Here is a 26,648-nt window from a genome sequence, read left to right as displayed (position 1 = left end):
AATCTCTACTGCACCACAACCAGCAAAAACCAGCTCAAATATGTTCAAGTGCATGCCCCTGGGACTCAAATATAATTGGAACCGTCAAGGGCATCCTTCTCAAAATGGTGTAAGTGGAGAATGAAAAAAATTAATCACAGCAGCTGCTTTGTCTACTGCAACCAATTTCCAAGTTAATATTGTTTTCCTTGCATTAAAATTCATTCTGTGTTGATTTATCATGCTAGTTCTGCAGCTTCATTCAATTAAAACAATGTCACAACACATTCAAAGAAAATCATTTCAAACAGCCTAAGCTAACTGCAAATTTTAAAGGCCAAAAGAAGGGAAAGAAAGAAGAAAAGAGAAAAAAAAAAAAGGAAAGACAGTCATTAACCCTACTATTTAAGTACAGACCTCTCTGTGGCTTACCAATTATATCTCCCTCAAGTGGCATGTTAATTTCTAAAGAAGAGGTTAACAACAATCATGGCTAATGCTATTTGTTGCTGCTGACTTAATTTTAAATAGAAATTAGTTCTCTCAATGACAAAACATAAAGTATTATAGCAAATCTTTCCACTAACCTTTTAAGAAATGTACAAAGATAAAATCTTTTGTGGCACACTATCAAAGCATAATAAAAAATGATTTTCAAAAGCATTTCAGTGAAACGCTTCTAAGATATGTTTAATTTCTGCTTAAAATTTTGGAAAAACAATTTTAAAAAGAAGATGCACTTCTTTGGATTGCTTTTCGCACAATAAACTGATCCTCTGTTCTTAAATATTTTCCCTAGCATAGCTAAGGTGATTTTAAGTTCAGTTCAGTCACTTAGTCATGTCCAACTCTTTGTGACCTCATGGACTGCAGCACACCAGGCTTCCCTGCCCATCACCAACTCCCGGAGCTTGCTCAAACTTGTCCATCGAGTTGGTGATGCCATCCAACCATCTTATCTTCTGTCGTCCCCTTCTCCTCCTATCCTCAATCTTTCCCAGCATCAGGGTCTTTTCCAATTTTAAGTAAGATATTTATAAACTTTACATCATATCATGTAAGCAACATAGTAAGTATCAAACACATACACACAAATGTGTATTTCTTGATAAAAGTCTTCTGTTCGGATAAAAATGGACCACTTCTAATGTAGTCAACACTAGTAAGCCATCTTATGCAAGTATGTAAAATAAGAGAAGAGTTGTGATTACTTAGCAACAAAACTGTTTTTAATTAAAAATACCAGAATATTTTGTTTGATTTGATTTCCAGTTTCACTGACTCAACTGATGACAGTAAGGGAGAAAAGGTTAACAATGCAGATTAAATTTAAAAGTCTGCTAAATCTAAAGTCCACTGTGAATAGCACAGCCTTCTTCCCATATTTGAAGTCATTATCCAATTCAGCAAATAAACTGCTTGGGCATTTATGAACAAAGTTTCAACATATGTCTCGTGATTTTCACTTTCATCTACTCACTAATGTAAGTGAAAATACCAACCAATATTCATGTCAGAACTATACCAACTGAACCAACTATACCAGTATGGCCAGAGATACAAGAGTTCAGGGGGAAAAAAAAAAATCAATGAAAGTCTTCTGTTTAAAAAAAAAAAAATGAATGTATCAAAATGTCATGTGCTCTTGGAGAGACAGATGTCTTATCCCTTCTCTATCTTCATGTTAATTCTAGATAAGCAGCCAAATATGTCTTCTTAAGGTACATAATTACTAAAGGAACCATTCTGCAAACCATTAGTATATTAGGCCTTCATACACATCTTCTGTTGGTGACACAGGACATGTAAGAAAAAGCATTTACACCAACAGATGTAAAAGTGAAGAAAAGTAACCAATAATAACCAAAATATTAAATTTATAGCATATGAATTTGGATATCCTAAATCATGTCAAGTCTTTCTCTTTTGAGTATAAATATCATTTGCAAAAAGGAGGAAACCATTCAAAACAAACTCAGGTTAGTAAGATGATTGTTCTTTAGGAAACTAAATAACAAGTACTTAGAAAAATAAAAAATTATCTAATCAATTAAAATAAAAGATATGAAGGCAATGAAAGCCAACAAGGGTTTGATGACACAAATAGAGGACAGTATCTTTGAAAGTGTAAGGTCCAAACACTTACACATGAGGTCTTTTAAAAGATCCCTAGCTACTTTTCAAACCTTTATCTTTGCTTTTAGCCTTCTGTTCAGAAACATGTTGCTCTCTATAACAGTGGGGACTTTGAATTTTTGTTCCCTGTAATACCTTTCTTTCTCTTTCCTTCTCACCAAACACGTCAAATTCTCATTTCATAGTATTAAGCTCAAGTGGTCCTTCTGTGACTTCCTTGGTTGTTGACTCCAAGAGAGGGCTGTTTTCCCCTAAGTGAGGACCCACCTGTTAAAGCCCTCCTGCCTCACCGTATGCAATAATCTGCATGTCTTTTACAGGGCATTCTTTGCAATCAGAAGCCAGCAGAGAGTTCCCTGAAACCAAAAACCAGCACCGCGTGTGTGTGTCCGCGCGTGCGTGTGTGTGTGTGTGTGTGTGTGCATCCACAGAGCCTCACACGATATACAGCACAGAGAGGAAACTAATACAGGAAGCACGGGAACATTCCAAAACCTGATTCAATAGAAGCCTGACTGTCTTCAGAGTAAAATCCAAATGAGAGTTAATGATGTCACAGAAACAACTATTATTTCCCACATTCAAAAATGGGTGGCCAAGCTCAAGGGGTATAACCAAGGACTACTCCACACCTCATTTCATTCACCACCTTTGGAGGGGACAGGGTTAGGATTAAGAAGATTCTGTTACTGACTGCTTCCCTCAGTCCCAGGAGACACTGCTCTCCCAAAATGGGCCAAAAAGAGATCAGCACCTTGACCTTTCCCGTAACATCTAACACCCAATAGCCCTGAGAAGCAGGTCTCTCCCTGATGATGCTTCAATATGGAAGCATCATGAGTGCAAGGACTATGATATTCAACATGTCTTAGGTGTGGAGTACTATGAAGTATGTTCTACTATGAGTGTTCCATAAAAGTCAACTTCGATGCTTGGCACTTCAGCCACATCGAAAAGTCCATGTATAGTCCATGGAATTCTCCAGGCCAGAATACTGGAGTGGGTAATCACTGGGGACCTTCCCAACCAGGGATCAAACCCAGGTCTCCCGCATTGCAGGTGGATTCTTTACTAGCTGAGCCACAAAGGAAACCCAAGAACACTGGAGTGGGTAGCTTATCCTTCTCCAGTGGATCTTCCCGACCCAGGAATTGAACCAGGGTCTCCTGCATTGCAGGCGGATTCTTTACCAACTGAGCTATCAGGGAAGACTTACCTGCATTAAGTCACTTAATCCTCACAACAACACTAGAAGGTAGTTACCATTATCATCTCCATTTAATACATTCGAGGTTACAAAAGCAGTCCCAATCCTCAAACACCTAGAGTCCGGACACTTCATCAGTATAGCATAGAGCCTCTCTTCTGAAGACCCTGATTCTACCAGGCGCTCATGTGTAGCTCAAAATGTTTAGCACAAAGTCCAGAAAAACCCTCTTTAGATTCAAGTTTACTTTCACAATGAGCCCAAATGTAATTTATTTTCCACATACATCACAGAACATAGCATTACCATACTCCTTTCACATGATGACCCCTTTTCAATATCCTCACCTGTCTGTTACTGACTAGGATCAAATCCACATCCTTTGTATCTTAACCAAACCTTTCATATGAATGAAAACTTGTACGTGATCATTACTTCATCCACAGAATTCAATGGCAAATATGCATAAACTTCAGCAAAAGACACACAGAGAGAAAAGTACGATTATTTGAGTCAAGACTGAGCTTACAAGTGTTACCTCAGACCCTGCAGATAAGTCTGGGAGATCAAATATTTAGTAATCCTGACCATGTATTGATTATGAATACAGCCTAAGGCTCTCTGAAATCGGTTTCTTAAATTCTGCGGTGTAAATATCACCCTCATACACTACTCCAAAAGTACTAATTCAGCTCTTAAAGAAACCTGATCTTCTGGGGCATAAATTTTAGTCACATTTGACTTACTGGTAGCTTACACTACCCTTGCTTCAATGTTTCTAAATTGTTAAGAACAACTCAGGTCACAGTGATTTTCAATTATTAAATTCTATTAATACAGTACGTTTACCATCTCTTACTCTTGGTTCCTCTACAATATTATCCTCCACATGTAACAGACTACAAAATCTTCAGATTTTGATTTTAATCTGTCCCCTTGTCTTTCTTCCAACTGTCACTGCCATTCTTCAGGCCCTTGCCACCGAATGATATCAAAATTTTACAGTTTTATACTCATATCTCCTCTGTAGCCTTCATGTTTCCAATCTCTCAGATTCTGCTTTTTTCTTTTGTTTAATCTGTCCTTAAAACTGCAAATTTGTACTGCTCTTATATAATCTTACAAATAAAAAGGCAAAAAAATAATCAATCACTGTTCTATAACCCCAAACAATACAACGGTGATAAATTTTTTAAGCTCAATTCCTTACCAAGTAATGAAGAAAAAATTATAATACCAATATGAAACATGGAGATGGCCAAGTTCACGCTACTGATACTGTTTTTGAACTTAAAAGCTTCCTGGTGGCTCAGACAGTAAAGAATCTGCCTGCAGTGCAGCAAACCAGTGTTCAGTCCCCGAGTCAGGAAGATCCCCTGGAGAAGGGGATAGCTATCCACTCTAGTCTTCTTGCCTGGAGAATCCCACGGACAGAGACGCCTGGTAGGGCTTCCCCAGTGGCTCAGCGGGAAAGAATCCACCTGTAATGCAGGAGACCCGGGGTTCCATCCCCGGGTCAGGAAGATCTCCCGGAGGAAGGCATGGGCAACCCACTCCAGTACTCTTGTCCAGAGAATCCCGTGGACTGAGGAGCCCACAGGCTACAGTCCATAGGACCGCAGAGTCACACATGACTGAAGTGACTGAGCAACGCATGCATTGCAATCCAAACTCAAGATTACAGGAGGTTCCTAATTTATTATAAACTATTTTGTTCTAAAGGGATGGGTTTACTAAGACATATAATATACTTTACCAAAGAAATAATTAAATTTAGTTCTATGGATAATCATTAAAAAGTTCTTTTTCAATGTCCACAGGGTAAAACTACGTCACTTATGTCTCCTGCCATTGGCAGGCGGGTTCTTTATCACCAGGGCCACCTGGGAACCCCAAAAGTTAAGACGAATTCTATCAAAAGCTACAGTAGTTTTCTGCTCAAACTCAAACCAAAAGAAGGTATAAATAATGAGTTCATTCACTCACAAAATAAACTTAGATCCCCTATGTTAAGCAGGCACAAAAATGGGTGGCCAAGCTCAAGGGGTATAACCATGGACTACTCCACACCCCATTTCATTCACCAACTTTAGAGGGGATAGGGTTAGCATTAAGAAGATTCTGTTACTGACTGTTTCACTCACTCCCAGGAGACACTGCTCTCCCAAAATGGGCCCAAAAAAGATCAGCACCTTGACCTTTCCTTTAACATCTAACACCCAATAGCCCTGAGGAGCAGGTTTCTCTCTAACTTTTCTATTCCTTTGATTACTTCAGTGAGAATCTTAGAGATATGGAGGTTAACGCCTGTGATGAGGCTTCCATCTAATTCCTTAAGACCTCTGTCACAGTAATTTTAACCAAATAGATCCTAACAATCTCTTTTTGGATAAGATAAATCACAGGCAAAATTTTCTATCTCAACTGAGTTTGGAAAACATTTGCTTACATGTAATTATTCTTCCCTAAAAACTAACTCCATCTTTTAGCTTGTTCTTCTACACACTAGTCCTTTTTAATATCAAAATGTTACTTACAAAAGAAAGCATCCCTATGGTAAGACTACTGTGCATAAACTTCAGCAAAAGACACACACAGAGAGAACAGTACGACTAAGATTGCTTATTTTAAAAATCGTAAACTTTGAAAAAATTTAAACCAAACAAAAATAGTTTTCAGACTGTCTTGAAATCCTTATTGGAATAATTTCTAGTAACATCCTAAGAAATTTAGTATATCTCAGACCACGAAGAGCCTATTAAATATCTGGTACACAGCAGGCCTTTGAAATATCCTTGCAGAGTGAAATAAAAATGAAACTTGAAAACCAAAGGTCATGAAACTGACCTTCACTGAATTGATCTGTTTAAAAGTTCTAAGTCAACAATAATAGTGTCTCTTCCTAAAACTTAAAGACATGCTCTATGTTATCAAATTGTACTGCTACATTACAAACTCCAATAGGTTAATATGTAATCTGAAACATTTTACACCATTCAATAAAAATATATGTCTAATCTTCTTCAAATCAACAATCTGTCCTTAAGAGGTTCCTATATAAAATATCAGAGAGATGTGCAGATGTTTTTATTTTCACTTATAATTAAGATCATATCCTGTCAAATATCAAGATTTAACCTAGGTATTTAAGAGAAAGACTTGGCCGATCATTAAATTTTTACTTACTGTCCATTAGTTTCTCAGAACAACGAAAAACGAAAGTAGTTTATATCGAGTCTTTCCACACAAGAAAGCCACAAGAGTCAAAGGAACAAAGGCTTAAGTAAAGGTAACCAACTAAATTGATCTCTCTTCTCTCATAATTCCTCCAAAACAAAAGTCAGCTCAGCAGCCATTCTGCAGGTGACAATCTTAAGAAACTGAATCTGACCAATAACTCTATTACAACTCAGAAGCTATGACTAGCCAAATTTTATCTGCAAGCCCAGGAGAAATAAACTGAAAAGGAATTTAAAACTTACGTTCCACCATTAACATAGATTATTATTAGGAGCTAGACCCCGGTTCAATTCCTGGGTCAGGAAAGTTCGCTGGAGAAGAGACAGGCTACCCACTCCAGTATTCTTGGGCTTCCCTGGTGGCTCAGCTGGTAAAGAATCCACCTGCAATGCGGGAGACCTGGGTTCGATCCCTGGGTTGGGAAGATCCCCTGGAGAAGGGAAAGGCTACCCACTCCAGTCTTCTTGCCTGAAGAATTCCATGGACTGTATAGTCCATGGGGTCGCAAAGAGTCGGATATGAACGAGCCACTTTGACTTTCCATAGAGAGTACTGTGAAAAACATTATAAACCCACATTATTAATTACCGTTACCATGCTGAAGTCCTACAAGCTGGAAAAAATATTTGAAAGGGCATTTACCCATCTTACAATATGTGTAAACACACTGACAATATATGTCCTCATGACAGCTTAGATCCAAGACAATCCTTTCAAAGCTATAACTGTTCAAAATTAAGACCCATTTTTAAAACATCAGAAAGTCCAATTATCTTCATAAAAAGTTTCCGGGAAAAGTCTCATACTACAACCTAATCATAACATGCCCGAAGCTAAAACAGTTTTGCAATCTATCTATACACATATACACTAGGCTAACTAATGCACCTGACAGCCAGACCTCGCCAATGTTGGGAACTTATTCTACTTATATCTACCCCTCTGGCAGATCCTATCAAACCTTTCCTCAGAACACAGAAACATAACCAGGCGACTTTAATGACACAGTTATTTCTGACTCACTGGAACACAACATCTTTTACTTTTATCAATCAGAGTTAACTCCATTCACATACTGTTTATAAGATCGTCATGGATTCAAACAAGTCCTTCCTTAATAACTGGCCAAACCAACACTATGATGGCCTATGTATGTATAACTTTCATCTTCATTCCTGTTTGTCCTTTTATGAAAGTATGATAAATAGTCTTAAATGATTTAATGCAACAGCTTTTCTCTTTTGTACAACACTGTGGGCTCCTTCAAGGATGGGGATTTTTTCCTTACTCATGATCACAAGAACCATACTGAGTGGTCTATCAGATACCATATATTTTTATCTTCATTACTCTAACTAATTCTATAAAGGAAACTTGATCTCATAGACAAGGAAACATTCTAAAGTAACATGGGCTCAAAGTCAATGTGATAGTCTCAATTATTTTTCCAGTCCCTTTTCATGTGGACAGAGTGACTGATAACACAGTTTATCAACCTCAGCACTGTTGACATTTGGGGCAGGAGAATTCTTTGTTGTTGGGGCTGTCTTGTGCACTGTAGTATGTCTAAGAGCATCCGTGGCACCTCTCCACTAGATGCCACCAGTACTCCCTTCAATTGTGACAACCAAAAATAGCTCCAGAAATTGCCAAATGCCCCCGAAGGGCAAGATCAATCCACAGCTGACAACCATCAAGCTAAGGGAATGTTGGCTGAGGGAGAAAGAGCAGAGGTCTTTCATGTGTTTAAGCAATCTGGCTTGGCTCTGACGCTCCAGTGACCTGCCAGGAGAAGAGCTTGCTCCAAGCAGCTGCTGCCCCTTTGGGCTGAGCCTAGCAGGAACATAAAGGTAACATAAAGGTAACCTCAACACCCACAGCTGGCCCAGGCCAAGCTGGCTAAACCCAATCAGCAGAACTCCAGCCCACACAGTGTAGACTAAATAAAGAGCACAGAAATCAATACTTGTTATTTTAAGCCACTGAGTTTTAGGATAGCTTACATAGAGCACTGTTGTGGCAATTGCTGACAAATACAGCCACTAAAGGAGTAAGCCAGGATTCAAAACCTGACTCAAAAACCCATTATTACCTCAACTGTATCAAGAAGTTTTCTTTACTGAATTAATATCCCCACCTCCAGGATGTGCTCAATACTAGCAAAGATGCAATACGATCCACTTTATTAATAAGTATAAATACTAATAGTCAAATTTGTAAAAAATTTTCAATACATTTTCAACAAGCTACTCATATTACCTTCTCATTCCCACACCATTAAGCCACTGATTCAAAAAACACTGTGGACATAATACAGCACAATCTCATTTCTCAAACACTGAATCTAAGGCTTCCTTCTCTTATCAGTCCCAGACTTATACACAGTCAAAACCAAAACAATATCTCCAAATTTACACTTACTTTTTTATAAATAAGTTGCTATATGTAAACTTAAAAGACAACTTTTTTAAAATTCAGCAATATTTAAAAGACTGCAGTTTTCATACAGACACACACAACAAACACTTACTGTACAGCTACCGTTGACCAGACATTACCCCAGGCCGTGAGACTACAAAAAGGAAAATACCCCCACCCTCCTGGAGCTTATATTCTGGCAACAGCTACACAGCTTTATGGCATTTTCCAAATGTCTTACATGTACTAATTCACTTATAAGTCCTCACAATCCTGTGAGAGACTACCTCTATACAGAGATGAAGAAACTAATGACTGGATTTGCCCAAAGTCACAATACAAGCATCAGGGCCAGCCAGGAGTCTGAGTTCACACGTTTGGACCACCATACTACACTGCCCCTATGAAGTTTTAATAGAAGCATTTTCGAGTCCGAGCATGAGTCCACTCACAAAATCAATTCCTCATACAGAAGGAGGAGGTAAGAGAAAAGCATATGTAATGATCTCTAAGATATATTAAGAAAAAAAGGAACAAGAAAAACACATACTTGTTTCACTGTGACCAACACCTAATTCGTAATTCTGAAATAAAAATATTTTCTATACTGCCAAAATTTGACACTCGTTTCATTTTAGTTATTTTTTTAATGATGAGATACAGTTCCTAGTACAGACTACAGCACAGTTAGTTACTGTTCATTTGGTATGTACTGATAACCTCAAAGAGAAATTACATGCAGACTCCAACTCTGCCAAATTCTTTTAAAGGAAATTTAAAATCAAGGTATTAAAAAACTGGTCTGGAGGACCAAAATGGCTTATATCTATTTCTCTCCTATAAACCACTGAATTTCTCATTTAAAAAGTCTTGATAAAATAGATATTTCTGGGTGCCAGAAATTATCCACAACTCATACACCACCTGCCTCACTGACATGCCTACATACGGATGTCTGACTTCAAACTCAGCTTTAAGTCAGAAATGTGAAGCCCAACCCCCAGACCCGCTCTACCCTCAGTGTGTCACAGCTCAGGAACTGGTGACTGTTAACTTTAACCAATCAAAACCTCCGAGCTATTTCTCTGAGTTTTCCCTCACCTCCCGCATCCAATCTGCCAGCAAATCCTACTGGCTCTATCAATCATGTAGGATCTGAGTATTTCTAAGTCCTCTTGTTCAAGTTCCTCCTCTGCCCCCAGCTGGTCTCCCTGCTGTCAGTATCATCCATAGCCTTTCTCCACACAGAAGCCAGAAATAAGCTATTAAAACCTAACTGAGCCCAGCACACTCCCCAGCTTTCCATTTCACATCGAGTAGTATCCAAAATTTCTACAGGACAGGTACTCTGCTAACTTTCAAACCTCGAATCTCACCACACTTCCCAAGCATGCTCACTGAACTGCTCATCTCGCTGCCTGAAATGTCCTTTCCCCAGACAATTTGAATGCCCTCCCCCATCACTCTACTCATGTCTCTGCACTCCCTTCAGCTTACAAGAGATTCCTTGACTGTAAACACATAGCCATTGTGTATCTCCCTTTTCCCACAGCACTGACATGACCTAAAGAAAACATCCACTTGTCTCTTGTCTGTCTGCTACTGCAATGCCTGCTCCTCAAGATTCCACCACCCCATCTGCCTCCTGAAACAACGCCTGGTAAAAGGACCCTCCGTGACAGCCTGTGAGCCTGGCTTAGGATGACCATCTACACAAATGAGAGCAGTGCTTCTCCAGCTTCAGCACACATGGTATCGTCCACATGGCTTGGAAGGCAGACTGCTGAGCTTTGGCCCCAGAGTTGCTGATTCGACTAGTCTGGGCTGAGGTTTGAACATTTACAAGTTCCCAGGAGGTGTGGATACTATAGTCCCAGGACCACATTTTGAGAATCACTGAACTAGACATTGTTTCACTCTAACACAACTGTCAGCAACTGAAGTTGACCATGACAATGAATCTCAACTGGTGGAAAAGGACAGGAGTATAGTAAAAAGGTGCCTCCCTTTGGATCCACACATAAAACACATCTCTTCTGACTTAAGAGGATTATACAGGATTTGTGTCTTTTAAGTAATGCAATATAAACATCACTCCCTACATGGCATTTTTTTTAAGAATGGGGATCAGGCAAGTCACGGTTATATTCTCTAACAGAGTCTCATGCTCTTACATACTGTATGACTAGTGCTGGATCTTTATCCTTTAAACATGCACATCTTTTAAAGCTATCTTTTAAAGAGATAATGAAACACAAAAGTAGTAGACGCCAACTGGGATGGACAGCTGCCCAAACCACAATTTACCATTCCTAAAAATAATCCAAAACCCAGAGTGGTCTAGGTTATGTCAGTTAATCCCAGGCCTTACTCATGGCAAACTGGTCCAAAATACATTCTCTCTCCTAAGAGTATGAAGTTTGAAAATAAAATCTGAGAGGCATGATGGCAAATTATGTAGCACATGGAATGCTGCTCAATGTTACAAGGCAGCCTGGATGGAAGTGGAGTTTGAAGGAGAATTTATACATGTATATGTATGAACTACCACAATATTATTAAATGGCAAGTTAAAAAAAGAAAAAGAGCAAGGCTCTCAACAGGGAAGGTCTAAACTTCCACTACTGAGGTTCTCAAACCTGCCCTGGTTCCTGTCTTATACACAGCTTTGTTCTCCAGCTATTCCTTTAACCCTTAATACTATATCCAATTATCTTCCAACAAACTCTTTTTTTGTCTACATCATCCAGAATTGTTTATATATTTGCAACAAAAATACTTATTTAAAAGAGTAAATGCATTAACTTGTAAGAAAACTGTATTATTAACAGAAATTCACCTTATGTAATATCAACATTTTCCCCCTATCAACTCGACATTTATTTCCAATCTCCAAACTATGATAAGTATCCACATAATCAATGCATCTTAGACTGCACATCACATTTTTGACTTTACAGTATCAACTCCTTCTTGTACTTCCTTTCAGAAAAGTCCTCTGAAGCGCAGCAAAAAGACATTGATTTGCCTCGAAATATTCAGCAACTACTGGATGCCTATTATGTGCCAATATTACACGCACTGGGAATATAGAAGTAAGTAACAGAAACAGGTTCTTAAGTACCTTATATTCTGCTGGGGAGAGACAAGAAAAAAAACAACTAGATAATAAGTGCTATTGCAGAAAAATAGAGACATATGTGAAATAATGAGTAAACAGATTGCTTTTATACTAAATGGTCAGAGGAGGCCTCTCTAAGGTGACATTTAAGCTAAAATCTCAATGACAAGAAGAAGCCAGCCGGTTAAGATCAATGCACAGAAAACATAAAGGTACTTGGGCTGGGAACAGACTTATTCTTAACAGCCAATGTGACTACAGGGTGTTGAGGAAGAAGGAAAATCATTTAAGATGAGGTCAGAGATAGAAAGTACCATATCACGTAGGGCTTTGTACAAAAGGCAAAGAGTTTGGAGCCTTTTAAAAATTAATTGTATAGTATAAGGAGGCTATCCAGGACAGGATACTCAGAGAATAGCTAGGCAAGGAACTAAGATGAAAAAAATTATAAATAGTGGTTATGATAAAAATTTTAGCACGGCAAGGATCCTTAACCATCACAGTCTAGCCCCTCATTTCCCTGAAAGGACGGTACAGCTTCTTCGGAGGTTAGATCAGAGACAAGCACCAAGTTGTACCTGGTGCTTTCTGACATTCAAGCCAAAGCTCGTTCCGTAATTCTTGCCTCAATTTACAATCTAGAACTAAGTCTTTACTGTGTGCATTTCCAAAGTGACACAGCAACATCCAAATGAAAATATATATTTTTAAATAATTTTAAATTATTCACACTTCTAGTTGCTTAGGTGAAATTTTTGTTAAAGCAGCTGCCAATGCTTACCACCAGATATATCTCTTTCCAAAGAATGTGAAGCAGGAAAAAAGCAAAACAAAACATTGAATATAAACAAAATATACTTACATCTGGGTATTCTTTTACAGGCACATAAAGTTTCTCTTGTAACTGAACAATAGGTCCCACAGCATCAGGCAATTCTGCACTCCTTTTCTCTGTACTGCCATTTAATGTGTCATTGTACATGTCTTTCCGTACTCTGCTAATTTCTGTTAAAAGTAAAAATTTTAAATGTGTTAGACAAAAAAGTATTCTTACTAGCCCAGGAAAAAAATAAATAAGACGGTAAGGGAGGATTTCACAGATTAAGTGTTAAAACTTAAAGAAGTCAAGAGCTGTTGACCTATTCTGTCATTCTCTGGATTAAGTCTGTGTATAACAGAACTACAGTCTTAAGTAAATTCTACCAGAAATCAAATTTACACCAAATAATATATTTTATTAAAAATAACTTCAGAGCCCAAGCTCTTATTCACTATAATACAAACCAGTTATTTTACCTAATTTCTCCATGCCCAAACAAATGATAGCTTCAGCCAAATAACTCCCCAAGAATGCCTATCAGACAACACTTAATGCCAAAGGCTCCTTTATACTTCAGAACTAATCTATCTGAATGAAATTCAAACTGGACCACTTCCTTAGATATTTTAAGTATCTCTGGAATACCCAAACAGAGATGTCCAATAGATACAGAGATTCAGAAGTCTAAATGTGATGCACAAACGTATTGGTTAAGGCTACAGGAACAAAAAAGATGTCTTAAGGGAGGACTGGGAGAAGAAAGAACTGAATGACCCTAGGAAAAGCAACATTTAAGGAGCAGGAAAAGAAGCTCCAAACCAAGAAGGAATGGAGGTAGATAGGAAAAACAGGGAAGAGAGGCATCAAGGAAGCTAAGACATGACAGATTTAAGGACAGGGTGATCAACAGTATCAAATACCACAAAAGCATAGTAAGGTAAAGAGCAAAAAGAGGGTACCTTGGATTTGACCACTAAGTCAGTGTTGATCCAGAAGTTGTGAGGAAAAGATGGTATGGAGATCAAACTACACTGAGCTAATGAATGAAATACAAGAAACCAGAGATACCTAAAGTCAATGATTTTTTAAAACAATTATCATGACAGTTCTCAGGTATAAATATGACTTCTTAAAAAAAAAAAAGAGAGAGAAAATCTATTTAACAGATCAAGTCCTGTACAAAGAAATCAATTCTTTCAAGAGTTCTTTATGTAGCTTTTACAATGTGCTGAAGGATAGGCCCCTACCTACTGGAATACCCTAATAAGAGTTGTCATTATTAATTTAGCTGAATATCTCTGTAACCAACTCTCAATGATATACACTATGTCCTCCCTTGGGAAGAGGCTTGGGTCCACTAGTATTGATACTTAAAAATAAGATTCCAAAAGAACTAATTATTAATAAGAAAATTTAGATAAGACGACTAGGTTAAAGAATACATAAATATACAAAAATACAACTTCACCTGGAAAGAGAGATACATTTACCACTCGTGTTGTATTTAAATGACTTCCAAACATTGAATTTCAATTTATTGCTATTAAGGAACTATCAAAAGCAATGCAGACTTTAATTTTCTTAACTAGTTATTTAAATTGCTTTCAGTTAAATAAAATCCACTGCAGTAAAAAGGCATGATCAAAGATGTTTTTACCCAGTTATACTAGTCCAATCGGTGAAAATTTTGCACTACAGTACATTTTCTGCTTCAGTGATGGCAATGTTCGTTTTATGACAAATCTTATCTCTTAACAATTTGCTTGTCAAAGTGTACCAAATGTTTATCTCTTATAGCAAGTGAACTTTTGTAAAAGAAAATCAAAAGAAGGTACCTTGTATTTAACTACATTATAAAGGCTAGGCCTGATTCTTTAAGTTCTTTTTTATACTTTTGCTTTCATAATGAAATCTTCCCCAAAGATGTCCAGTATCAAATTAGTGCTCATCTTAAATTAGCATATGACAGCAGCTCTCAAATCAAATTTCTAGTGACCAACAATATAAATGGTTGTTTACATAATTATGTAATTATAGCACATAATTAAATGGAGCTCATGAGAAAAATTTAATCTAATTAAAACTGAACATATATCCTTCAGTCCAGGTCTCTATGAAGAAGCACTTTCAACATTAGTTTATTCCATTAAAATTTCCTCTTCAAAAGCTGCCCAATTCTTATTATGAAGCTAATAACCCTCAAATAAAAACCTGGTAATAGCATAAAAGGAAACCATAGACAAAATCTGCTTATAGATGGAGATGCAAATATCCTAAATGCACAGACATCACTGGCATAATGCACTAATGCACTAAGACAAGGTGGAATTTACACCATGAATGCAAGAATAATTCAGTATTTTTTTTAATCTATTAACATAGTAATACAGTTGGCTGGAGAGAAAAAAGTGATTTTCAGGTAAACAAATTTATCTAACTTAGAAAAGTCGAAAGAATCAATCATAAATAAAAAAATTCAGATGACTAGATTTAAAAACAATATACAAAAAAACCCAATAACATATATCTATCTGACCAGATGACATAATGAAAGAAAAGATACATTTACCACTTATGCTGTATTTCTAGAAACATTTTTGTGATTATTTAATACCTTAAAAGTTCCATGAAATTTTGTTACCTATTATATCCTTGGTTCTTACAATAATGCCTGGGAATACAGTGGGTCCTCAATTAATACTCAGTAAATGGGATTGATGGATGGGTGAATGGAGAGAAGAATGAGCCAGGTTCTAGGGCAATGAAGTTAAACAAGTCATGGTCCCAGCTCTCAAAAAATTTAGTCTAATATGGGAGGTATATAAATACAGAGGTACTCTAAGGTAGAACAACAGTAAGTAAGAGATAGGGATTAGACACGAAAGCAGGCATCAACTCTGCCACAGACAGGGTATTAGGATCAAGAAAGAAGTCAAGAGGACAGGAACTCTGACTTTGTTTTCTAATGACAGGAGTATGTGAAGCAAAATCACAATGAAATTACATATTCTACTTTTCTTAAAATTAAAAAATCTTTCTACCGTGTTTATTTCAGTCTCTAAAATACATCACTCAATTTAATAATAGGAAAGAAATTACATACAAGACAGCGCTAATGAAAGTGAAAAGATGATTAAGACAGTTTGAGTTCACAAGGTATTTAGAATTTTCACTGTCGAGTCCAACCAGCTGAGTACTACGCCTTTATCAACAGCACCTTTCTAGCCAGAAAATCATTAGCACTTCTTGGCACGTTACTTATGACACTTAAGTCAGAACAAGCTCTGATGCCAGTTCTAACAGTAACTGTGTCATTTTAGATGTCTCTTACTTTTAACCTCTCGGTGCCTGTGAAAAGTCTAAGTGAAAGTTGCTCAGTTGTGTCTGACTCTTTGTGACCCCACAGACTATACACTCCATGGAATTCTCCAGGCCAGAATACTGGAGTGGGTAGCCTTTCCCTTCTCCAGGGGATCTTCTCAACCCAGGGATCAAACCCAGGTCTCCAGCATTGCAGGCGGATTCTTTACCAACTGAGCCACAAGGGAAGCCCAAGAACACTGGAATGGGTAGCCTTTCCCTTCTCCAGGGGATCTTCCCAACCCAGGAATCAAGCCGGGGTCTCTTGCATTGCAGGCGAATTCTTTACCAAAAGTTTATCAGGGAAGCCCAAGAATACTGGAGTGGGTAGCCTGTATTTATAATTAAAGGTTGCTTATTGAATGATGGTGAATGAATCCACTGGTTTCCAACCTCACTAAGCAAAAATTCATTTATTATTTTCCCCATAACTCCGATGGTTTTAAAAGCTGCCTCCAGAGCACTTCATTCTTGAAGGCTAGCAAGCAGAGCTTTTTTTAATGCTATCCTATCAAGCTGACATGATCAAAGGCAAAGTATTACAGAAACCTGTCATAGGTATGGGCATGGGTAATGCTCTAATTCCTTCATAAGTGGTGGGCTCACAGGTGTTCATTTATGAAACATACAAATGCCTCATAATTAGTATGCTTTATACATTCTTTTGTTGCATCAAACATTACAAAATATAATGACTTTAATGTCCCCATCTCCACACTACCTTCACCAAACTACCACAGTGGTTTAGAGAAGTAAAAGTTCAGAACCATTTGCTTACTCACCAAGGATACAAATTTCTACTACTTATAATTACCAAAAAATAACCCCAATATCAAGAAAACTTGCTTTAGACATCTCTAAATTAAAAGTTCTCAAATGTTATAAATTTACTGAATTTTCTCTTTCCTGAAATTTCGCCCACTCACCCCCACTCAACACTCCAAAGCTCATAAAAAAGCGTCTTTCACATGACTACAAACACTTGAAAAGTTCTGAAATCTAAGCGTCCTCTTCTCTAAGCTATATGACATAGTTTCATACCCTCTTACTCATTTAGGTATAATTCATTTGTCTGTCTATTTTAAAATGGGAAACCCTGAACCACACACATCCTTCCCTGACCGCCAATGAGTACGCAGCCTAAGGCTTCCTACCTCCAGTCCCAAACACTCCGCTCCCTTTGCACCTTCAAGAATACCTTAACTTCTTGGGCCAGCACAGTGCACTGCTGACATGGTAGTGGTCTAAGCTAAGTTTCAACCATTTCATACTTCTACAGCTGTTTCCTTAGACAGCAGTAGACAAACATTTTTTTATGGTTACTTTCTACCAGACTAATACCTTCAGACTGATGATAATCTGTCAGTTGACATTCTTAAGGGATGATTATTCTGTGAGGCAAGGATCCAACTAACTGCAAGTTCACACCACACATACTTCTCTAACCTGGGTATTAAAACTTCAGGCACATTTTATCAACTATCTGATGACATGTCAAGCTACACTAGAACTGGAATCTTCCTCTGGATCCACCAGAGCTAAACAGGAAATAACCACTTCTGGAATCTAAAGGCTGTGCTAACAAGTTGAGAATGTAATTTTTTCAGCTTTGGGGAGTATTAGCCTTTCTAGCAGTCAGGCCCCTCTCATTTTCCATGTTTTCTTGAATTGATATTCAGTCATCACATTTTTTTTCAAATTCCAATAGCTTGAAAACTATTTTTCATCAAGTCCCGAAAATCTGCCTTGGCTGTACTGCTTTGTCTCTTCATATTTCTCTGCTTTAATTATCCTGATATTTTCCTTTTCCAAACTAAAGCTCAATTATCAGTCAGTGAATTATGCTCCTAAGAGGAAAAGCAGTTATTACACAGTTCTGTTTTATTCAACCTACTAATTCATTGGCCTTGAGTTATTTCCCTTTCCCCTAATTCACCTATGGATTTAACTAAAAGCTTTGTTTTGAAATCATTCTTATGTTTCATTAAGCCTTAACTAATTTTGGCTTTTAGCTTTTCCATTACCACCACTTTTACTGTATCTGAACTACTGTATATGCATCCCATCCGCTGCCACGTTACAATTCTGCACATTTTTAAATTTTTTTGAAGTATAGTTGCTTTACAATGTGGTGTTAGTTTCTGCTGTACAGCAAAGTGAATCAGTCATAAGTATACATATATCCACTTTTCTTAAGGATTTCCATCCCATTTAGGTGACTACAGAGCACTGAGCAGAGTTCCCGGTGCTATTAAGCAGATTCTCATTAGTTCAGTTCAGTCACTCAATCGTGTCCAACTCTTTGCGACCCCGTGAATCGCAGCACACCAGGCCTCCCCGTTCATCACCAGCTCCTGGAGTCTACCCAAACTCATGTCCATCAAGTCGGTGATGCCATCCAGCCATCTCATCCTCTGTCGTCCCCTTCTCCTCCTGCCCCCAATCCTTCCCAGTATCAGGGTCTTTTCCAATGAGTCAATTCTTCACATGAGGTGGCCAAAATATTGGAGTTTCAGCTTCAACATCAGTCCTTCCAGTGAACACCCAGGGCTGATCTCCTTTAGGATGGACTGGTTGGATCTCCTTACACTGCAACGGACTCTCAAGAGTCTTCTCCAGCACCACAGCTCAAAAGCATCAATTCTTTGGTGCTGCTCAGCTTTCTTCACAGTCCAACTCTCACATCCATACATGACCACTGGAAAAACCATAGCCTTGACTAGATGGACCTTTGTTGGCAAGTAACGTCTCTGCTTTTTAATATGCTATCTAGGTTGGTCATAACTTTCCTTCCAAGGAGTAACTGTCTTTTAATTTCATGGCTGCAATCACCATCTGCAGTGATTTTGGAGCCCAGAAAAATAAAGTCTGACACTGTTTCCCCATCTATTCCCCATGAAGTGATGGGACCAGATGCCATGATCTTAGTTTTCTGAATGTTGAGCTTTAAGCCAACTTTTTCACTCTCCCCTCTCACTTTCATCAAGAGGCTTTTTAGTTCTTCCTCACTTTCTGCCATAAGGGTGGTGTCATCTGCATATCTGAGGTTATTGATATTTCTCCCGGCAATCTTGATTCCAGCTTGTGCTTCTTCCAGGCCAACGTTTCTCATGATGTACTCTGCATATAAGTTAAATAAGCAGGGTGACAATATACAGCCTTGACGTACTCCTTTTCCCATTTGGAACCGGTCTGTTGTTCCATGTCTAGTTCTAACTGCTGCTTCCTGACCTTCATACAGGTTTCTCAAGAGGCAGGTCAGGTGGTCTGGTATTCCCATCTCTTTCAGAATTTTTTTTTTTGTAAGTAGTAGTGTAGCACATTCTTTTAAAATCAGAATTATCAAATTAACAGCTAACCACTCTGTGGAAGAGTGTCAGAAATAAAAACAAACAAACAAAAATACTGGAGAACAGAAAAACACAGGCTGAGAAATCTAAATTACAAAATTAAATGGTCATTTCCAAAGATCAGTATAAAATGCTGTGTATAAATTCAATGCTGCAAAATTGAAAGACTAGATAAAGAGTAAAATATAGCCCTATTTTACTTTCTGATTTAGAATTTTAACAAAAAATTTAAACCAAGAAAACAAAGATTGGGAAATATAAAAAATCTACCACCTCAGTAGTAAAGAAAAAAAAAAATTCAATGATATATATTTTAAAAAGGATTAAAAAATTATTTTCAGAATCTGTAACAATGCAGATTAAAAGAATAACTTTTCAGGGGGACTTCCCTGGTGGTCCAGTGGTTAATAATCTGTCTTACAATGCAGGGGATGCAAGCTTGATCCCTGGTCAGGGAACTATATCCCACATGCCAAGGGGCAGCTAAGTCCTCAAGCCACAACTAAGACCTACCTGCACAGCCAAAAAGAAATAAATTTATTTTTAAAAGGATGACTTTTTCAAACACTGAAAAAAATCTGATGCAAACCACATGTTAAACTTAATGTTGTGACAGCTAATTCTAATTGCTCAACTGGCTAAGGAATTACTGCTGAGCTACTGCAAATCCTAAAAGATGATGCCATGAAAGTGCTGCATGCAACATGCCAGCAAATTTGGAAAACTCAGCAGTAGCCACAGGACTGGAAAGGTCAGTTTTCACTGAATACCAAAGAAGAGTAATACCAAAGAATGTTGAAACTACCGTACAATTGCACTCATCTCACACACTAGCAAGGTCATGGTCAAAATCCTCCAAGCTAGGCTTTAACAATATGATAACTGAGAACTTTCAGATGTACAAGCAGGATTTAGAAAAGGCAGAGGAAACAGATATCAAACTGCTAACATCACTGGATCACAGAAAAAGCAAGAGAGTTCCAGAAAAAACATCTACTTCTGCTTCATTGACTATGCCAAAGCCTTTGACTGTGTGGATCACAAGAAACTGTGGGAAATTCTTCAAGAGATGGGAATACCAGACCACCTGACTTGCCTCCTCAGAAATCCGTATGCAAGTCAAGAAGCAACAGTTAAAACCGAACATGGAACAGACTAATTCAAAACTGGGAAGGGAGTGTGTCAAGGCTCTATAGTGTCACTCTGTTTATTTAACTTATATGCAGAGTACATCATGAGAAATGCTGAGTTGGCTGGATCACAAGCTGGAATTACGAACTGGGAGAAATATCAATAACCTCAGATATGCAGATGATACTACCCTTATGGCAGAAAGCAAAGAGGAACTAAAGAATCTCTTGATGAAGGTGAAAAGAGTAGAGTTAAAAAGCTGGCTTAAAACTCAACATTCAAAAAACAAAGATCATGGCATCCAGTCCCATCACTTCATGGCATATAGATGGAGAAACAATGAAAACAGTGACAGACTTTATTTTCTTGGGCTCCAAAATCACTGCAGACAGTGACTGCAGCCATGAAATTAAAAGATGCTTGCTCCTTGGTAGAAAGAGTATGACAAACCTAGACATGTATTAAAAAGCAGAGACATTACTTTGCCAACAAAGGTTCATATAGTCAAAGCTATGGTTTTTCCAGTAGTCACATATGGATGTGAGAGCTGGACCATAAAGAAGGCTGAGCACTGAAGAACTGATGCTTTCGAACTGTGGTGCTGGAGAAGACTCTTGAGAGTCCCTTGGACTGCAAGGAGATCAAACCAGTCCATGCTAAAGGAAATCAACCCTGAATATTCAACTGGAAGGACTGATGTTGAAGCTGAAGCTCCAATACTTTGGCCACCTGATGCGAAGAGTTGACTCATTGGAAAAGACCCTGATGCTGGGAAAGAGAGAAGGCAGGAGAAAGGGACGACAGAGGATGAGATGGCTGGATGGCATCATCAACTCAATGGACATGAACTTGGGCAAACTCCAGGAGATGGTGAAGGACAGGGAAGCCTGGCGTGCTGCAGTCCATGGGGTCTTAAAGAGTTGGACACGACTGCAACTGAACAACAACTGGCTATAATGATATGATAGACATACACATTTGGGCATCTACCTGGTTTCTTTGACCTTTGCACTTAAATTCATCAAAAATATTATCTATATTATAATTAATATAGCTGAAGCTAAAATACAGAAAGAAATGAAAAGGTTACTGTATCATTTGACCATTAAAGCCTGTTTTTAATTTAACATTTTCCCTTATTCAGTAAAGTAAGAGTCAATTATTTATAAATATATATATATATATGCTTTGAGGTACACAGTATAAATTTTACAAACAAAGTTAAAATGACAGCTTTGATCATTCCAAATGAAGTTTAAATGGGATCAATGATTTCTTCCCTATCTGCATCCATCTCTTGCTGGACACTAAACTGGTACAATGAGACAAAGGGCAAAGTAAGATGTTAGCTGTTTTAGGTCTTAATTAACAAATCACCAGTCTCTATTCACATGAAATTCATTAAATCTTATAACAATAATATTAAAAGTCTACTTATAACTGAAGGACACCTGCCAACACCCCACGAGGTGGCTGTTAGGTGCCCTGTACACTTAGGGGCAACAAACATCTCTTCTAAAAAAAGAAACCTCTAATTCAGGGTTTACTAAATACAGGGAGTTTTAAAGATATTAACAAAACCCACAGAATAATATAACTTCACTGTTCTAATTTTAAAAAGCCATATCCACAAGGTAAAGAAAAGAAATGAATTAAAAAGCAGGCTACTAGAGAATATGCGCTATTTAATAGAACATATTTTGCTTATTCAACCAAATAAATCTGATTTAAATTTGAGGCAACTACATTGAAACTAGCGGGGGGGGGGGGCAGGAATCAAGCTACTGCCAATGCTATAGATGGGACCCTTTTTTACTTTTTAATCAATTCAGAACTGTAAGTACAAAAAGAAAAATGACAAAATGAAATTCAGCAGCCCTCCTTTAAACTGCCAGAAATTAACTACTCAAAACTGTTGGTAAATTTCATATCAAAGTATGAAATAGTCCGTCCTAGTTCCTTGACTGTTCTCAGCAGCAGTTATGTATCATGAAAGGTGTTTAACAGTAGCTGCATTTCCCTGGAAAGGCTCTTTCAAAGGTTACAAAAAAGAAAGTCTATTATATGATCACAACTGAAGTATGTGAATTTTCAAACAGACACACAGAAGTCAACAAAAGGATACAACAATTACTAAGACTAATCGTCTCTGGGAGGTGATCTTACAGGGACAATTTAGTTTTCATGTTACTTCATTTTTTTTTTTTTTAACAACAGTAACACTTAGAAAATAATCGTTATTTTCATTAGGATGGTAGAAACTAATTTAAATCAAAATGCAGAATAGGATTCCCCATATAAAATTATAATAAGGATTAAGTTATTGACTCTCAAGTCTAAAAATAAACCACAAAGACTTACCTATTTTTTAAAATATGAGCACCTCACCATGCTAAAATTCAGTACATGAATTATCATGTGATCCTCACAGAATCTAAGATAGTATTTATTATAATACACATTTTCCAAAAAAAAAAAAAAACGGGGGGAATGGAAAGCAGGAAGGAAGAAAATGTTCAGAAATTAAAGAATTTGCCCAATATCACAGATAGTGCAAGCAACTTTTATTTACAGTTTCATAAAGGACTCTGGAACAAGAAGCCTTTAAAACTCACTTTAAGAGATGGTATTAATAATTAGAAATATAAAATAAGAAAGTAGAACAAACCAATTTTTGGTTTATTACTACAGCCATACTGTTAACAAGCTTAGTCCAATATGTTCACTGTTTACTAGCAACTACCAAAAGAGTCTTTCCAGCCCTCCTCTTTAACTCCATGTTAACAGAAAGCAGTTTTATGAATGAAATCTAGGCCTCGGTTCCCAGAACAGTGACAATTCTAAATGAATAAATGGATACATAAATGAAAAATGGCAACAGGCTATTAGGGAAAAAAAAAAAGAAAGCACTTTTTAAGTGAATAAAAATCAACTGAAAAAAAACTGAACCTTATTTAAATTGAATTTTGTTTGGAGGTTAGTTACTTTTAAATCGGGTGAGTTTTACCTATTACATATCAACTATTATTTAATAAAAATGTTGCCTCCTGGTCCTTTATTTTTTAGAATATGCAGGAGAAACCAGTCTTTTATATTAATTTCTGTTGTTATTAAAATTTAAATCTGAAAGTTAAGAAATCTAGTTAAGAAACATCTCTCCATGAATATCTGCAGAATATGTAATGGTAAAATGGTAGGTGTTATCACAATCCAGATAAATAGTAATACTTGAGAATCTAGCAATTTTTACTAAGAACTCTTTCCCCGACCCTTTTGAGTATTTCTGGAAGAATAAAAATAAGCTCATAGAAATGGAAATGGGTAACCATGATACAGGAGTGGAGGAGAGATTTTTCACCCTATACTCTTTACAGGCCTTTGAATTTTGAATCATCTCCATGTATTAACTTTTCAAAACTATATTTTTAAGAAGCTTTTACTTGTAATATAATAATGGATTATAACCCATAATCCATTTATACTGATATAAATAATTGAATAATGTAAGTGGGAGAAAAAGACAGGTCTTCCTTGTAGAATTTCAATAATAAATATAGTAGGAAAGACGGATAAGAAAAATCATCATAGATAACCACCAGAGTAATAATTACTGCAAGCAAGAAAACTATTCAATGGATGCTAAAATGGGTGAACAAAAGTTTGAGAAACAAGGCTATCTGCACAGTTTCAGAGTATCTTCCCACAAGACATGCACTAATTACAAAGGAAAAAAGAGAACCGCACAGCGGAGAGACCTGGCAGACACCACCATAACCAGATGCTAGTCAATATCAAGAGAAAGACGTGTTCTGGTGTGATGTGCTTAGAAGGGTCCACCAGCACTTCTGTGGTTTTCTTGTCCAAACTGCCTGAACTCAGACAAGTCCAAGTTCAAGAATGTTCTTCAATGTTCAGCTGCCTTCCAAAGTGTCAAGAAAAGTATCATGAAAGAATGTGACGCTGTCACAGAAGAGAGGAAACGAAAGACGACATCACCACCAAACGCAATGTGGGATTTCTGATCGGATTCTGGACCAGGAAAAGCACACCTGTAGAAACACTAGTGAAATCTGAGGAAGTATCTGCAAATGAGTAAATAATCTTGAATCAATGTTAATTTCCTAGTTATATGAGTTAACATTAACCTCTGCACTATTTTTTCTGTTTCTCTATAAGTCTAAACTCATTTTTTAAGAAAACTGTCTGCTTTAGCCTTCAAAGTTACTTATTCTAACGAAGGAGGATAGCTGTGGGAGAGAATGAAAGCGATGCAAACATCTTACTTTTCTAGTGCCTAAAAAAAAAGAAAAAGAAAACATCTGTTTAGCAGTAACACTGCGGATCTCAAAATCATTCAATATCATCTTTAATTCAAAATACCTAAAAATTTTAAAATAATCTCTTTAATTTTATCAGATATTGCTTAAAAAACATATGTACTTTAAATGCTCCTTAAGAACAAGTAAAAAGACTACAATCCATAAATGATGACCTTTCTGTAGAAATGGGCTTCTGTGGTAGCTCAGATGGTAAAGAATCCGCCTGCAATATGAGAGATCTGGACGATTCCCTGGAGAAGGGAACCCCACTCCAGTATTCTTGCCTGGAGAATCCCATGGACAGAGGAGTCTGGCAGGCTACAGTCCATGGGGTCGCAAAGAGTAGGACACGACTGAGTGACTTTCACTTCTGTAGAAAGAGAGTCTTTCTAAGAACTACATGCAGCATGAGAAAAAACACTGACCTTGAATTTATACAACCTGGATTTTATTTCTGATTTGCTGCAATTTGTAGCTGTGTGGCTTTGAACTTAACCTCTGGGTCTCAGTTTCCTCCTCTGTGAAATGAGGTTAGACCAGATCACATGTAGTTTTTTCCAGCTCTAAAATTTTTTAGGGGTGCATCCTCCTGTTTCTTCATAGAGAACCCCATTCTGTGCTCTCTCTGTATCAATCCATCACAAGAAATGACAAATAATAAATTCAGTGACCAACTAAGAAGCACAAACAATCCCACTCTTGTCAGAATTACACATTTCAAAATGTCTTAAAACTACTAGGCACCAAGACTCAGTTTAAATGACAGTCTTATAAAGCACCAAACCCTCGAGTAAGCAGGCTCTACCACAGTTGTATTTGAGAAGGTGTCCATCTCTATGTGTTTTAGCCTCTTCAAACTCCAAGTCTCTGAGGGCTTTAAAGGGAATTTGTTAAAATCAGAGTGAAAATGAAACAGAACTTCCCCAAATTTCGAAGGAATTATGTCTGTGTAAGAAGGAGAGATGAATTGCTTTTCCTAGCAAACAATTAGATTTTTAATTATCTTTTTTAATTGTATTCTAAACTCCACCTAAGTTCAATGTAGGAAAAGCCTCAGATGTGTAATCATGCAACATGTTTACATTTACCTGTGCATCACCTTACTCCCACAAACTAAAGCAAATTAACATCACATGACATTCACAGGTGCTACAGCAGCCCCTATACGAGACAAATCCCTCATACAATGAAAAAACTAAGGAGAGTTTTTTAAGCCGTAATGAAAAATCTGCTATACCCAATATTCAAAAAGGTCCTTAGTATCAAAACTGAATTGGAATAAAACTTGCATCTTTGTAACAAGAGCAACATATTCAGATGTCAACATAATGGGTATTAAAAACATTAATATGGTAAACAATATGATCCCCTTTATTTAAACCAAAGTTGTTTTACTTTACAAAGAACTAGACTCAGAATGAACTGTGGTGTTGGAGAAGACTCTTGAGAGTCCCTTGGACTGCAAGGAGATCAGATCCAACCAGTCCATCCTAAAGGAGATCAGTCCTGGGTGTTCATTGGAAGCGCTGATGTTGAAGCTGAAACTCCAGTCCTTTGGCCACCTGAT

General features: G+C 37.4%; 1 protein-coding gene across 16 annotated transcripts in view; it reads right to left on the bottom strand.

Annotated features, from left to right (window-relative positions):
* QKI (QKI, KH domain containing RNA binding) overlaps positions 1 to 26,648 on the bottom strand; it is a 153,587-nt gene that overhangs the window by 91,654 nt on the left and 35,285 nt on the right. For all 16 annotated transcript variants that reach the window (XR_014063875.1, XR_014063876.1, XM_081524461.1 and 13 more), the window contains one exon: positions 12,964 to 13,106. Coding sequence is in view for 14 of the 16 variants with exons in the window: in XM_081524453.1 (XP_081380579.1) it covers positions 12,964 to 13,106 (143 nt within the window). In the remaining 2 variants the exon portion in view is untranslated. The remainder of the gene's footprint in view (positions 1 to 12,963; positions 13,107 to 26,648) is intronic.

This window comes from Giraffa tippelskirchi, chromosome 9 (genome assembly GCF_054371585.1).
Source record: "Giraffa tippelskirchi isolate mGirTip1 chromosome 9, T2T-mGirTip1v1.2.pri, whole genome shotgun sequence".
NCBI classification, from domain to species: domain Eukaryota; kingdom Metazoa; phylum Chordata; class Mammalia; order Artiodactyla; family Giraffidae; genus Giraffa; species Giraffa tippelskirchi.
Note: the sequence above shows the minus strand (reverse complement) of the source record. Positions and strands in the feature narration are given on the sequence as shown.